This window comes from Ochlerotatus camptorhynchus, unplaced genomic scaffold (genome assembly GCF_037179485.1).
Source record: "Ochlerotatus camptorhynchus isolate MF236.1 unplaced genomic scaffold, CSIRO-AGI_Acam_v1.1 ptg000330l, whole genome shotgun sequence".
Classification (NCBI taxonomy): Eukaryota; Metazoa; Arthropoda; class Insecta; order Diptera; family Culicidae; genus Ochlerotatus; species Ochlerotatus camptorhynchus.
This window is the reverse complement of record NW_027040818.1, coordinates 6,188,081-6,201,243: the sequence shown is the minus strand read 5'-3', so window position 1 is coordinate 6,201,243 and position 13,163 is coordinate 6,188,081. Positions and strand designations below refer to the sequence as shown.

Sequence of the window (13,163 nt, the reverse complement as noted above, 5' to 3'; positions counted from 1 at the left end):
AATCTCTAATTTAGTGAGAAGTTCAGTCCTCAGTTACAATCAAAGTCCAAACACCTGATGCTAAAGGCACTCCTTTTCTTTCTATCAAAATCTGAACCACGCTATTGTAACAGTCTCTTAATTTAGTAGAGTAACTGTCTTAGCGTCTTGAACAGTTCTTTGATAGAATCGAGAAAAAATAGGCACTCGCTCCAGCAGTCCCGGCAGGGCAACGGTGTACCATCCAAACCGTTCGGCGTGGTAAGTAAACCTTCGCGTGATTAAACAAGCTCGGGACAGCTTGTTTTAACTCCTCTGCCATCCGTGCCGAACATACACAATTGTTTGCCGTTCGTTTTATTTTATTTTTCAAATTGTGTTATCTTACTAAACTGTTGTATAAATTGTTCTATTCTTCTCATTTTCTCTCATACAGTTAAGAAGTAAACTATATCGAAAAATCTTTCCGAATAATGGTCAACAACGCCACTTCAATGGAGCAATAAAGGGTGTGCTCCCTGCTACATATATAATTCACGAACGGTGTGATTACACTGTATTAACTCTGATCGATACTTGGATTATCGTCCTTTTGATTTTCATCTCTTTCAAATTTACGTTTCCTTAGAATCCACTCTGCTGGGTTGCACAAGTTGCATCCGATTACCATTGACTAAGTCTCAAATATGTGAAGGAATGCTTGCACATGCAATCGCTTGTGGTGAATTAGGTGCTACCAAGTAAAACAAAAAAAAAACGAAAAGTAACCAGAACTCATTTCCACCAAGAAAGTAAATCTCCCGAAATAAATAATATGCATACTTAAATTATTTTATAGGAGTCAGTATTTTTTTATTGTGTTTTTTATTTGCTGGAGGAGTGAGCTTGCGCGGCACCCAGCGGCAGGATAACTTTTTCATATTCAGAATTTCGCCCAAAATATGGCGTGTGCGCTCAGTACTAACATAGAATAGGGTACGTTAATCGTTTGCTTGGGACCAATAGGCTACTAAAGTGGTGAGCCAATTTAAAATCGTTAGTTTCGTATTGATTGTTGGTACCGCTGCCACTATGCCGCATTCCTACCCACAATCGAAGACAGCAAATCAAGAAGACTGGCAACTTTGCCAGAATCCAAGCGACAGATACAGTAGCGCTGCGCTTGAGTGAAGGTGGAAGCAACACATAGTAAAATGAGCAAATACACAAACCCTTCGTCTGAGGATGTAATCTTTGCTATCAAATTCGTTCGAAGCATTTACCTGTCAGAGCGTTCGTATGAGAAAATGGAAAAGTAGCCAGTCTTCTTGATTTGTTGTCTTCGCCACAATGCCCTCAAAATCTATTTATTTTTCCTTATCCGCTGCATGCTGTACGTAAACGAAGCACGTAAACGGGATTATTTTGATTGCAGTTTTGAGTTGTTTGTTATTCGAATAATCTTTGAAAGATCAGAAGAAGGTCTTCGGAATAATTAATCAATCTGAAATTTTGTAAAAATATCCAAGGGACTTTGAAATTCTCCGAAGTTCAGTGATCGTCTCGGAATTTGCATTAACTTAAACAAAATTGGGAGCACTGTGAAGAAGTATCTTGAACCGTGGGGAAATATCGAGAGCTTCGGAGAGTTATGAATATCCGAGGGGGGCGACACATCTAATTCTCAAGTTTAGATGCACAACAAATCTCACACTAGCGAATCAATCTTCGAAAAATCTTCTTTCATTTGTCGCATCTATTTGCATCGCGCATCATCTTTTTGCAGGAAATCTTCATAATCGTCATCAATCTTCTTTCTATCTACTCAGCGTGCGCGCAGCTAGGCACAGCAAAACACAATTTTTTCTGCATCGTAGATAGAGTCGTCCTCCTCGTGAATATCAGCAAATATGCGGGAGTCTAAGGAAAGTTCCGTGAATCTTAGGGAAGTCCACACAACTCTACCCTAATAAAAATAACCATAAAAGAACGATAACCCAAATCATTGAACTATTCTACAAGTGGTTTGGATGATACCCAGAACACGTCGTTTAGCAAATTAACCATACAAATTTTATTAGGGTAATTTATTGAGAAGTTAAAAGAACTTCTGGGGGAGTAAAGATATCTTTAGGAATATCCCGACTAGCGGGAAAGTTTATAGATCTTCAAGAGAATATTCGGACAACTTCGTACATTTCAGGAAAATGTTGAAAACTTCATCAAAGATCTAGACTAATTTTAGGAGAATTTCACAGTAGTTCTGACGAGAGCTTAGTTCTGAGGAGAATTTCAGAAAAGTTGTGAGGGGAAGTTCAAAGTAGTTCTGACGAGAACTTCAAAGTAGTTCAAGGAGAACTTCAGAGAAATTTGGAGGAGAATTTCAGAGTAGTTCTGATGAGAACTTCAGAGTATTTCTGAGGAGAGTTTCAGAGTAGTTCTGAGGAGACCATCACAGTAGTTCTGAGGAGAACTTCAGAGTAATTCTGAAGAGAGCTTCAGAGTAGTTCTGAGGAGAAGTTCATAATAGTTCTGATGAGAATTTCAAAGTAATTCTGAAGAGAGCTTCAGAGTAATTCTGAGGAGAACTTCAAAGTAGTTCTAAGGAAAACTTCTGAGAAATTCGGATGAGAACTTCAGAGTAGTTCTGTGGAGAGTTTCAGAGTAGTTCTGAGGAGACCTTCACAGTAGTTCTGAGGAGAACTTCAAAGTAATTCTGAAGAGAGCTTCAGAGTAGTTCTGAGGAGAAGTTCAAAGTAATTCTGAGGAGAACTTCAGAATAGTTCTGAGGCGAAGTTCAAAGTAGTTCTGAGGAGAACTTCAGTGTAGTTCTGAGGAGACCTTCACAGTAGTTTTGAGGAGAACTTCAGTGTAGTTCTGAAGAGAATTTCAGGGAAGTTCCGAGAACTCCAGAGAAGTTCCATTCTGGGAAATTGATGAAACTCCCCGGGAGCACCCGGAACATGTATGGGAAGTGTGGTACTGAGCAGGGCTGGCAAATGTCATTTTCAATGAAAGGTCTCACGCGATATTTACAGAGATACTTATGTCACTATCATTGGATCAGAAAACGATGATAGAGATTTTCTTCAAAATCTCATCGAATTTTTTGTCATGACAGAACGTGACAGTGTTGTGATCATCATAATTACTAGCTCATTTAATGCTATTAAAGTTACTTGTACCGAGGAAATCTTAATAATGTATTCACTTTACCGATTACATATGGTTGTTTGCTTAAATTCATCTAAATCAGTTAGAAATGTTGATGTCAAAACCACATAAGAATTATTCTCATGAGTGCTTGATCATTGACTTCTCGACGCAAGATCTCACTAATACAACCTAGCGAGCGTAGCCCTGTAAAATCGATTTGTTTATTATTTTCAACCACGAAATCAGCTGTCAAAGTGTTCGACTTGACAGCGGTTTGTTTTTTATTTTCAGCCAGTAAAATGCATGTATTAGTGAAACTTCTCACTAATACTAACGGTGGTAGAGAACTCTATTGAAAAATGACAAGAAAGCTAATGATAGGTAGTTTCGTCTCGTGTTAGTGAGAGGACCTGTTTTCTCATCGTCACATGGCGGCCGTGATATTTACCAGCGCTGGTCAGTCCTGAGTACTTAATATGGTCACCAATGTTCTTATTTTTGAATTATCATGTAGTTTGGTGTGTCACATGAGGATGTAGGTTCAAGTTTTACTTCTCCGGGGGTATCCGGAACATGTTCTGGGGCCACATTGCGCATCTCGAAACGAAAAACTTTTTCATACAAGCGTTCGTACAAAAAGTCTTTCGTTTCGAGATGCGCAATGTGGCCCCAGAACATGTTTCGGATACCCCCGGAGAAGTAAAACTTGAACCTACATCCTCATGGGACACACCAAACTATGTACACGATAATTCAAAAATAAGAACATTGGCCAACGTGGTCTTCAGTACTTAATACACTGAAACAAAGACCATAGTTAGAAATACTATTTTGCAGAAAACACTTATTTTCAGTATAACTACGCTTAATGCCGTTAAATCTACCATGATTTCAGTATAGTTGACTATAAATATAAACAAAGTTAATACCATTCTGTCAAAACTACTATGCTTACTCAAACGGCATAGTAGTTTTGATAGAAAAAATAGTAAAATTAAATGAATTTCGTTTCTGCACAAATCTATTGGTGGGAGTATTTAATTTAAACCATCAATATAGTAATTTTGCCAATGGATTTTGTTTCTGTGTATGATCATATTTTTGAATTATTATGTAATTTGATGTGTCGCATGTTGGTTCAAAAAGAATCTGACTTGTTCCCCGGGGGTACCCGAAATATGTCCGGATGAATGTTTCTGATTACTTCTGATTATTTGGTTCACGTCTTGAAGGTTCTGGTTAACTCAAAATTACAAAAAAATACAACTGAACATTTTAAGCACTTCTGAGGCTGCCGCTCAACCGCACCGCGTTTTTCCAAAATATCAAACGGATTTCAGTGTATTGGAAAATTTGCGATTACCGCTATGCCGCTATCATTGTGTTCAGCCCTTAATTCTTGTTTTCGAACGAATCGGATACGACACACAAAATTGTATGACGTATCCGATTCGTTCGAAAACAGGAATAAGGATGAAGATAGCTAAACTCATTCCTCATAACGAAAATGGACATTATATTTTTAACAGTGTTGGCAAAATCCGAAATCAATTGATATTTTTCCGCTCTCATGGGCTCGCAATATCACGCGTTATATTGGAACAAAATATCATGCTTGATATTGATTTTACAAGCTCCTTTGATATTACGAGACTATTCACAACGTTCAAACATCAAGCTGAGAATTGACTCGACACAAAAATTGATTCCATTGCACATCGTTTTCTTAAAAAGAGAAAGCATAGTTTGCTATCTCTTTTTAATCTTCACCGATGGCAGACGCGAAGGTACTGCTGCAAGCCGTTATGGAAGTTTTTGTTGCATTCGGGTGTAAAGCAAAAATCATTAAACTCAATCTCACCACAGTTTGGTGAGATTTGCAGTTGGTGAGTTTTGTTAGCTTGATATTCCGAGCTGCGATATCACAGCTAGCAAAATCCACCGCAGTTGCTCCCCTAATAAAAATTGTATGGTTAATTTGCTTAACGACGTGTTCTGGGTATCATCCAAACCATTTATGGAATAGTTCAATGATTTGGGTTATCGTTCGTTTGTGGTTATTTTTTATTAGGGTTGCTTGTTGATTGTTGTCTACGAAAATAAAGCGTGATCTTGGGTGTTGGTGAGATTTCATTTTTTGATATTTTCCCAACACTGATTTTTAATATGATAGGATGTAAAAAAAGTTAAATTGAAGAAACCGATTCTATAGGCAACTTTACAAAAAACATTTATAGAAATTAGGCAAAATGAATATGACTCCTCTAGTGAATCCTTCTTATTATTACATACTGTGCTTTTACATTATAAATTATGTTACGCTCTGAGCGAGGTCGGATTGAAGTTAAATTCTAGCACTGTTGCGTTTTTTTTTTGTAAATAACAAAGGGCAAAGATTCTTCCTGATTTCTCGTAGGGTCCACAAATGGCCGCCACGTAGGCTATACATGCACTTCCATTCGAATTTTCAATTACACAAATCTCGGAAATCAGTGCTCCATTTCCTTTGATATTGATACTTCATGTATGCTGCAGTGCAGCAAACGTGGAGTAACAATTTAAATGTTGCACGTGTCGTAGAAGCTGATATGCGTGCACTTAAAGTTTCGAAGTGATTACGAGAATAAGGATGTCACAGCGAGTCACCTTAAAATTTGTGTACACACTTAGATTTGTTTGCCGAGATTGGCACCACCGAACAGCGACATATTGTTAAATTTGTTGCTTCGTTTTCTTATAATCTTGTTGGTAGAAGGTTGTCCTAAAACTGCTCGGCAATATGAATAATTGTTTTTCAGAATATCCGTAAAATAAATTTGAGATTGTCACTGAGAGTCCCTTGACTATTTCTTTATAACATTTCAAAACAATTCAAAAAAAAAATCGATGAAATCGTTCTAAGATTCACTTCGAAAGAATCCACTGAAGCTTTCTTTCACAATTTTATTTAAAATTAGCCTGAATTCTCCTTACAATTTCCATGCAGTTCACCACAGAAGTGTTTTGCAATTCTGCTCATAATTATCCTGGAGCTCTCCTCAAAATTCTTCTGAAATATTACTTCTAGAAATTTTTCCCGAGATGCTCGTGGAATTAATCTCGAAATTCTCATAAAACTCATCTCAGAATTCCTTTGGAATTCGATCCCCTTGGTATTAATCGCTGGATTTCCTTGTAACTCTATTAAGAATTCATTTGAACATATCTTTTAAATTTTCTAAGAATTCAATATGCTGAAAATTTTCTTGGATCATCACAACTCTTTTAACATTATTTTCAGAACTTATTTGGAATATTCATTAGAAATGGGCCTCTTTACAATCGTCATGAAATTTCCCACAGAACTACCTAAAGATTCTACTCTAAACCAGAGGGATCGACTAAAAACTCAGAGTGGTGCAAAAACACTGGTGCTAATGTCAGATACGGGAGCGCATCCCTTATCAGCGTTGCCAGATATACCGATTTATCGGTATTTATACCGATTTCCGAACTAGATACCGATATACAGATAAGGTTCCTCAGAATACCGATTTTTGAGGTTTTATACCGATTTATACCGATTTTTTTTAAATATTTAAAATGAATATTGCCTGCCCGCGCTCAGAATTTAGGAGAAAATTATTATGAGAGACATGTATCTTTTTGAATATCTCAATTTTTTGAGCCCTTAAAATTCTAAAAAACATCATCCTCAAAAATGCCTTATGGATTAATCTGTCGATTAATGTTTCAATTTCCTCATCATTTTTGGCTACCCATGAATCGATAAACTGTCGATGGCTCTTTCTGGTAATTCCAGGGGAATCGGGAAATACTTTTAATACATTATTTAACTTCCTTCTTCTAACTTTCCCCTGGAATTTTCATCCACCTTACATCGTAAATTATTTTTCGATTCCTCTCGGAAACTTAATTCGACTTCTCTTGGAAGCTTCTTCAGCCTTCGCTCGAATGATTCTTCCATCTTCTCCCACCAGTTTTTTCAACTTTCCTGGAACTTCAGGGATGCTTCCAGATTTTGATTGCGGATCCACACTTTTAAGAAGTTCAAAAAAACTTCAGAAAAATCCAGACTTTTGAGTAAGTTTCGATAAATTAAAGAATGTTTCAATAACTAATAAAATTCTAAAACCCGGTCGAGGAAACTCCAGTGAACTTAAGGAAACATCATAAATATTTTGGATACTTCACAAGTCCAAAGAACTTCTGGAAAATTTAATGGTTTTCAGGACAGTTCAGTTTCAGGAGAATTGAGAGAATTTTAGGAAGCTCCGAGAACATAAGGACAGATCAATAAATTTCAATGAAATCGCTGAAATTTTAAAGGACTTCCGAGAAATTCAGGCAATTTAAAAAAAAACTTCAACAATGTTCCGAAAGGCTCATGCAAATTTAAGAAACTTAAGGGAAGTTACATGAACATTAGCACATTGTGAGAACATTTTATGGGAAGTTCCGTGCTTATTAATAGCAGTGTTGATAACTTTTAAAAATTAGAAAAATCGGAAAGATCAGAGAATTTCAATGCTGATGTGACAATAGAAAGAAAGACAATTGTGAGAGCCCTTAAGAAATTTCGTAATCTTCAAGAAAGTCTAGAGACCTTCAAAGTTGATTAGAGATATTCCGGTAGTCTCATTATAATCAGGGAAGTTCCAAGTATTTCAAAAATGATCAGATTACTCCAAGACAGCCCTATTAACTTAAGGGAAATAACTTACGGAAAATTACATATCAGGAATGTTCCAAAAACTTCAGGGGCATTGCGGGGTCTTCAGGGATGTTTTATGACCATTTAGTGAATTTTCGCTCATTAAAAACTCATTATATAAAACATCCCCCAAGAGCTCTTTCTTCCGGAATTATGTCCTTGTTTCTTTTGACTGTTCCGTTAGTGCTCTGGCTTCTGACTTCCTCCTGATTTTTTTCCCAATCTACTTTAGGAAGTTTCTGCCAGCGTCTCCAGGAAGTTCAATTAAACTTCTCCCAGAAATTTCTTTCGTCTAGTTCTGGAATTTTGCCCACTTGTTTTTTTTTTATTTCTATTGGAAGGTTTTTCCAAGCTTCTTCTGGCTTCCCCTAGAAATGGCTACTTCTGGAATTTACTTCTGATTTCCGAAACTTTTCTGTCTTCCTTTGAATGTGAAATCCGATTTTTTTTTTCTGAAAGCTGGTTTAAATTTTTGCCAGAAGTTCCTCAATTTATGTCTTGGAAGTTCCGCGGATGTTTTTCCGACTTTTGTCAGAACTTCCTCAAATTTCCTCCAAGAAAGCGTCTTTCTTATTTATCTGGATGTTGTTTTCAGCTTCCTTCAGAAGCTCATTCAAACATTTCCCGGAGTTTTCTTCTGGAATTTTCCGATCATAGTCCAAAAGTTTAAACTTTCGCTTTCAAAAACGGCAAATAAATAAAATTAATTAAAATAGTAAATACCGATTATACCGATTTTTTAAAACCTTTGATACCGATAAGCTTTAACACATTCTGGCAACGCTGTCCCTTATATTTGGAAGTAGAAAGAGACAAAGGAGAGAGATATTTTATACCTACACAGAAAAACAAAACTACCCACCGCTTGGGGTTTTTTAAACTCAAATTTGAGTTATTTGACCTCTGCCCGTTTCATTTCCTCTCGCTATTGTTGTCAAAAATAGAACAAAAGATTCGACTCAACCGTCTAGTTCCGTACGAGAAGCCAAAATTGAGTAATATGCGATATACCCAAATTTGAGTTAATTGAACTTAATTTTGGGTAGAAAAAAATTGAAAATAACTTAGCGATGGGTAATTTTTTTTGCCGTGCTTAAATGCAAACTACTTTGAGCCGGTTTACCCAAATTTGGCTTATCGTACTGAACATGGGAGATGAGTGAAAAGAACTTAATTTTGGGTTGTTTTGAATTTCTGTGTACACGACAAGAAAAAAATACTCAAAATTAAGTTAAAAAACTCAACGTTGGGTTCTATCATTTGAGGTCCGCCGTTGAGTAAATCAGAAAAGCGGCGTTGGTTAAAATTTACTCAACTTTTGAGTAATAATAAATGAACTCAAATATAAGTTTATTTTCATTGAGGTTGCTCTTATGCGCCTTTAACCATTTCATTTACACAAGCGTAGATAGACTAGTGGTCAACACACGGGCCCCGTAATCTCAACGTCCATGGTTCGGTTCCAGTCTGCTCCGTTTTATTATTATTTTGTCAACTTGGTCAACGTGGATTCATGATCAGGATTACTCAAAATTGAGTTTTCTTCTTCAACTTAATTTTACCTAGCCCCACGGAAGCCACGTGATGAGTGAAAGGAACTCAATTTTGGTTACTTTTTTCTTACCGTGTAGGAGAGAGTCGTTGGATTGCTCAGGTGCTACTTGTGTAGGGTTTTTGATCTAATGTCCGTCTTACTAAGAACAACCCGTGCTTTACCTCTCTTTTCTGAACGAATTTTAACCAAAAATGGAATATTTCTGTCAAAGATGACTTCTAAATTTATCCACCTTTCCATACGTACCGTTGGATTTGATAAAGAGTCACAAATTGTTGAGATATTGTTCAAAATCTAATACTGCTTCTTGATTCTAAATTCGTTCTACGAGTTTCAATTCCGTCCTAACGCATTGAAACGCCATTGGATTTTCTTCGTCCTACGGATAAACGTAGAAAAAGGGGATTCGCTTGGAGCGCTTCTTTTGTTTTGAGAACAATGAGCTTAAATATTCATATAATGCTCTCTAATCGGATTTATGTTGTAGCTAATGAACTTACGCACCAGAACAAACCTATTATTGATTTGTGCATGGTGAAATCATTGATATTATTGATCTTTTCTGATCGATAGAATGGAAATGGGCGATTACGACGAAGTAGTGCTCTACCCTGTCTCGAAAAAAATTCTTCAAAAATGTTCCGTGTCCCGTTTGAATAGAGAATAAAGCACTGGTGTTGTTATCTTTAGCATAAGATCTGAATTTGTTAGTTTAATATTCACTCTTTATAAATGGTACTGCATTAATTAAATACATTAAATGTTGTATATTCACAATAAACGGGCTGGAACATTGTAATAATGGGTGATCTACGTTCAATGATTTAATTTAAATTTGAATTAACATATGTTGACATAGAAATACTGAAAACACATGTATTCCTGAGTCGCAGAATGTAGAATTTGTTTGATTAAGCCCAAAGTCAAATCAATAATGAAAAACGTATTGATATTTAAAGTCGTATTGTAAGAAACGTTACGGGATCAGAATCTGGAACTTTAAACCCAGTAGCTTGCTGTTTCATGCCTGAAATTGAATATCACTCCATATAAATTTTGTATTCAAGTTATGTATTGGTGTGCACTCTACAATTAAATAATAAATCATTCGAAACAGTGGTATAACGATAATATAACACAATTGTTTTTTTTTAGCAAGGTTCTTGTCGCCTGATGAGCTCATTCTTATACTTTGTACAAACAATGGATCCCCTTTAATAGGGTTTACTGTACGTAATAAATGAACTATCCTATCTCGATAATAAAGCTGCAACGAAAATATTTAGCGATTAGCGGTAATCCTAAACTTTGGAAAATTTTATGTTCAATATGTCGTTTAGTGGCTACCGAAGAATTAGTGGATTATCTGTTTTCGAAACTAAGCTTTGTTCACACTTCTGTCAATGTCAAAATAATTATAATAATATTTAGAAAACTTCGTATAAATTAGACTAAAACCTTCTTGTTTGCATATCACGAACAAAAAAAAATATCAATGTAACTAAAAGATCAATTCAAAAGGTAACCAATTTCTTTCCTCATAAAAATAAAACCAAAACACCATACACGATTGCACGTCAACGTATTCTCTTAGAGTTTCAGTATCAATTGTACTAGGACATAAAATACTTTGTGTTTATTTCTCATATAAAAATCTTTGTTATCTACCAACAAACTAGCCTTAATTGTTTGCTCTCAAGAAACAAAAAAAAAATACAACATAAGAACTCAATCTTGCATAAACGATCTACATGCTCCTGTAAAATCGCACTCAAGAGTCTAGTTCAAATTGGTTCTCAGACAAAAAAAAATACTATAATAATCCCTACCAGTATGTATAAAGGTGTTTGTCTCACTCCGCAGCATGGTGCTTGCACTGACAGTACAGATTCCGCAGGGGCGAATCGGACCCGTTGACGTAGCTCTCCAGCAGGCTACTGGATGCCGCCTGTAAGCTGTAGTGCCGTCCGCGGGACAGACTAGCGCCACCGGTCCGATTCGCGGAACAATCTCCACCTCCTCTGCCGCCGCCACCGTCCGTCCCGGACAGTGAGCAGATCGATGCCAGGGACGAAGTCAGCGACGAAGTTCCCCCCAGCAGCATAGCGGCGTGTTTGTTTGGCGTTCGGTTTAACTTACTATTACCACTAACATTAGCACTACTGACACTGATCGGGTGGCCCACGTGGTCGGACTCGCGGCCACAGATGCTGCCACCACCACCGTCGACATTAAGATTACTAGAGCTTAGATTAAATATTATACGTCGCCCATCATAGCCTGCAAGTGGCGAAAGTGGATGCTTACACAAATTACTGCTAGCGTTGTTGGTTTTCTGCTTCAGAAACGACAACGACGTGGACGACGACGACGACGAAAACGACAACGGACGCTGATGTTGATGGGTAGAGTACGGGGTGTTTGGTGAACCATAACACGCGGATGGAGAAGAAGAACGAGGGAAAGTACGAGTTGAATGCTGAGGACCGGTCGTCGGCTGTCAGACGGTCAACTTTGGCAGACCGTTGCCGTCCACGTCAACTGAGGACGATGTCTGATTGGCTTGGTCCAATAGGGATCCTGAGGGAGGGAAGAGAACGGAAATTATGAGTAATGAGGATAAATTAATAAAAATCAATTTTTGGTCAGGTAAATCAGAATCTGCAACCAGAGTATGGCACAATAATGCTTTAATAATGGTTTTTAATTGGTTATTTATACATACTTTGATTAAATGATCGCTTGAAAAATCAGTAAATTTCTTACAAAATAGAAGATAACATGTGCAGCTCTGCCAGAATTTAAGGGACGAATGCAGTAGCGCTGCGCATGATGAAAATGAGCATTCATTTGATGTTGGCATCTTTACTATAAAAAAAAATGTTGTTTTCCTCTGTTCGGGGCATAAATCTACTGCGACCAGTTACTTGATCTATTGTGGTATACCCAATGTACTTAATTTAGTGCATGTCGTATAACTCCATCACTATTGAGAAATGATGAAGTAGGAGAAATGGATGTAATGTCGGCCTAAATGCCCCTGATTTGGGCCTATACATAAATTCAGCAATCGTCTAAATTTTCAATAGCGACCAATAATATCCATTAGTACCGTCCCAATGACGCGTTCATCTAGATAAAAGTGATAAATAGCAGATTTTTAGCGCTGGGCCCAATCTTAAATCCATTGGCCAACATTAGAGCCATTTCCCCTATTCGGTTTTGGTACAGTTGTCATTCTTGCTTTTATCGCATGAATCCTACTCTAATTGAAGGAGTGTTGGAGTGTTGGAACACCCTCCAAATCTATAATGGCGTTTGTATACAGAGTTGCCAGTATTGTTGATATGTTATCTTCTAATAAAGTTTGTCTATGATAGATACAAATGACAAAGATTTTCACGTAAAACAGATGGCCAAGCAATATCAGGGATTTATGTCCTAACTTCCAATAAATATCTAAAAAAAAAACAAGAAGAAAAACGACATTGCTGGCTCCAACCAGATATAGGTGCATAGTTTGGAAACCCAAATCTAACCAACAAAGACGCTTGCACACACTGAGCTTGATTCTCGATCTGTGCTGACATATGAGTTACCAACCTGATTCGACATCGTTCCCACTTCTGGAGTTTCTTTGGCGACACAAAAATGGTGAAGGTGTTGGTGACGATGGTTGGTTCTGGAAGGGAAACAAAGAAGAAGTATCGTGTTACTAAAATGCTATTTATTCACAAGTAACGATTTGCGTTACACAAACCGTTAAGCAGATGTTGCAAT

At 37.1% G+C, this 13,163-nt stretch overlaps 2 protein-coding genes across 3 annotated transcripts in view; both read right to left on the bottom strand.

The window, feature by feature from the left end:
- Window positions 1–13,163, bottom strand: part of RecQ4 (RecQ4 helicase) — a 394,445-nt gene that overhangs the window by 268,114 nt on the left and 113,168 nt on the right. The gene's annotated exons all lie outside the window — the stretch shown is intronic.
- The window catches only part of ZnT63C (zinc transporter 63C), a 99,657-nt gene continuing 97,444 nt past the window's right edge, over window positions 10,951–13,163 (bottom strand). For both annotated transcript variants that reach the window (XM_065230525.1, XM_065230524.1), the window contains exons 9-10: window positions 12,987–13,065; window positions 10,951–11,963 (exon numbers count right to left, since the gene is read on the bottom strand). In XM_065230525.1, coding sequence (XP_065086597.1) covers window positions 11,884–11,963; window positions 12,987–13,065 — 159 coding nt within the window. In that variant the 3' untranslated portion in view covers window positions 10,951–11,883. The remainder of the gene's footprint in view (window positions 11,964–12,986; window positions 13,066–13,163) is intronic.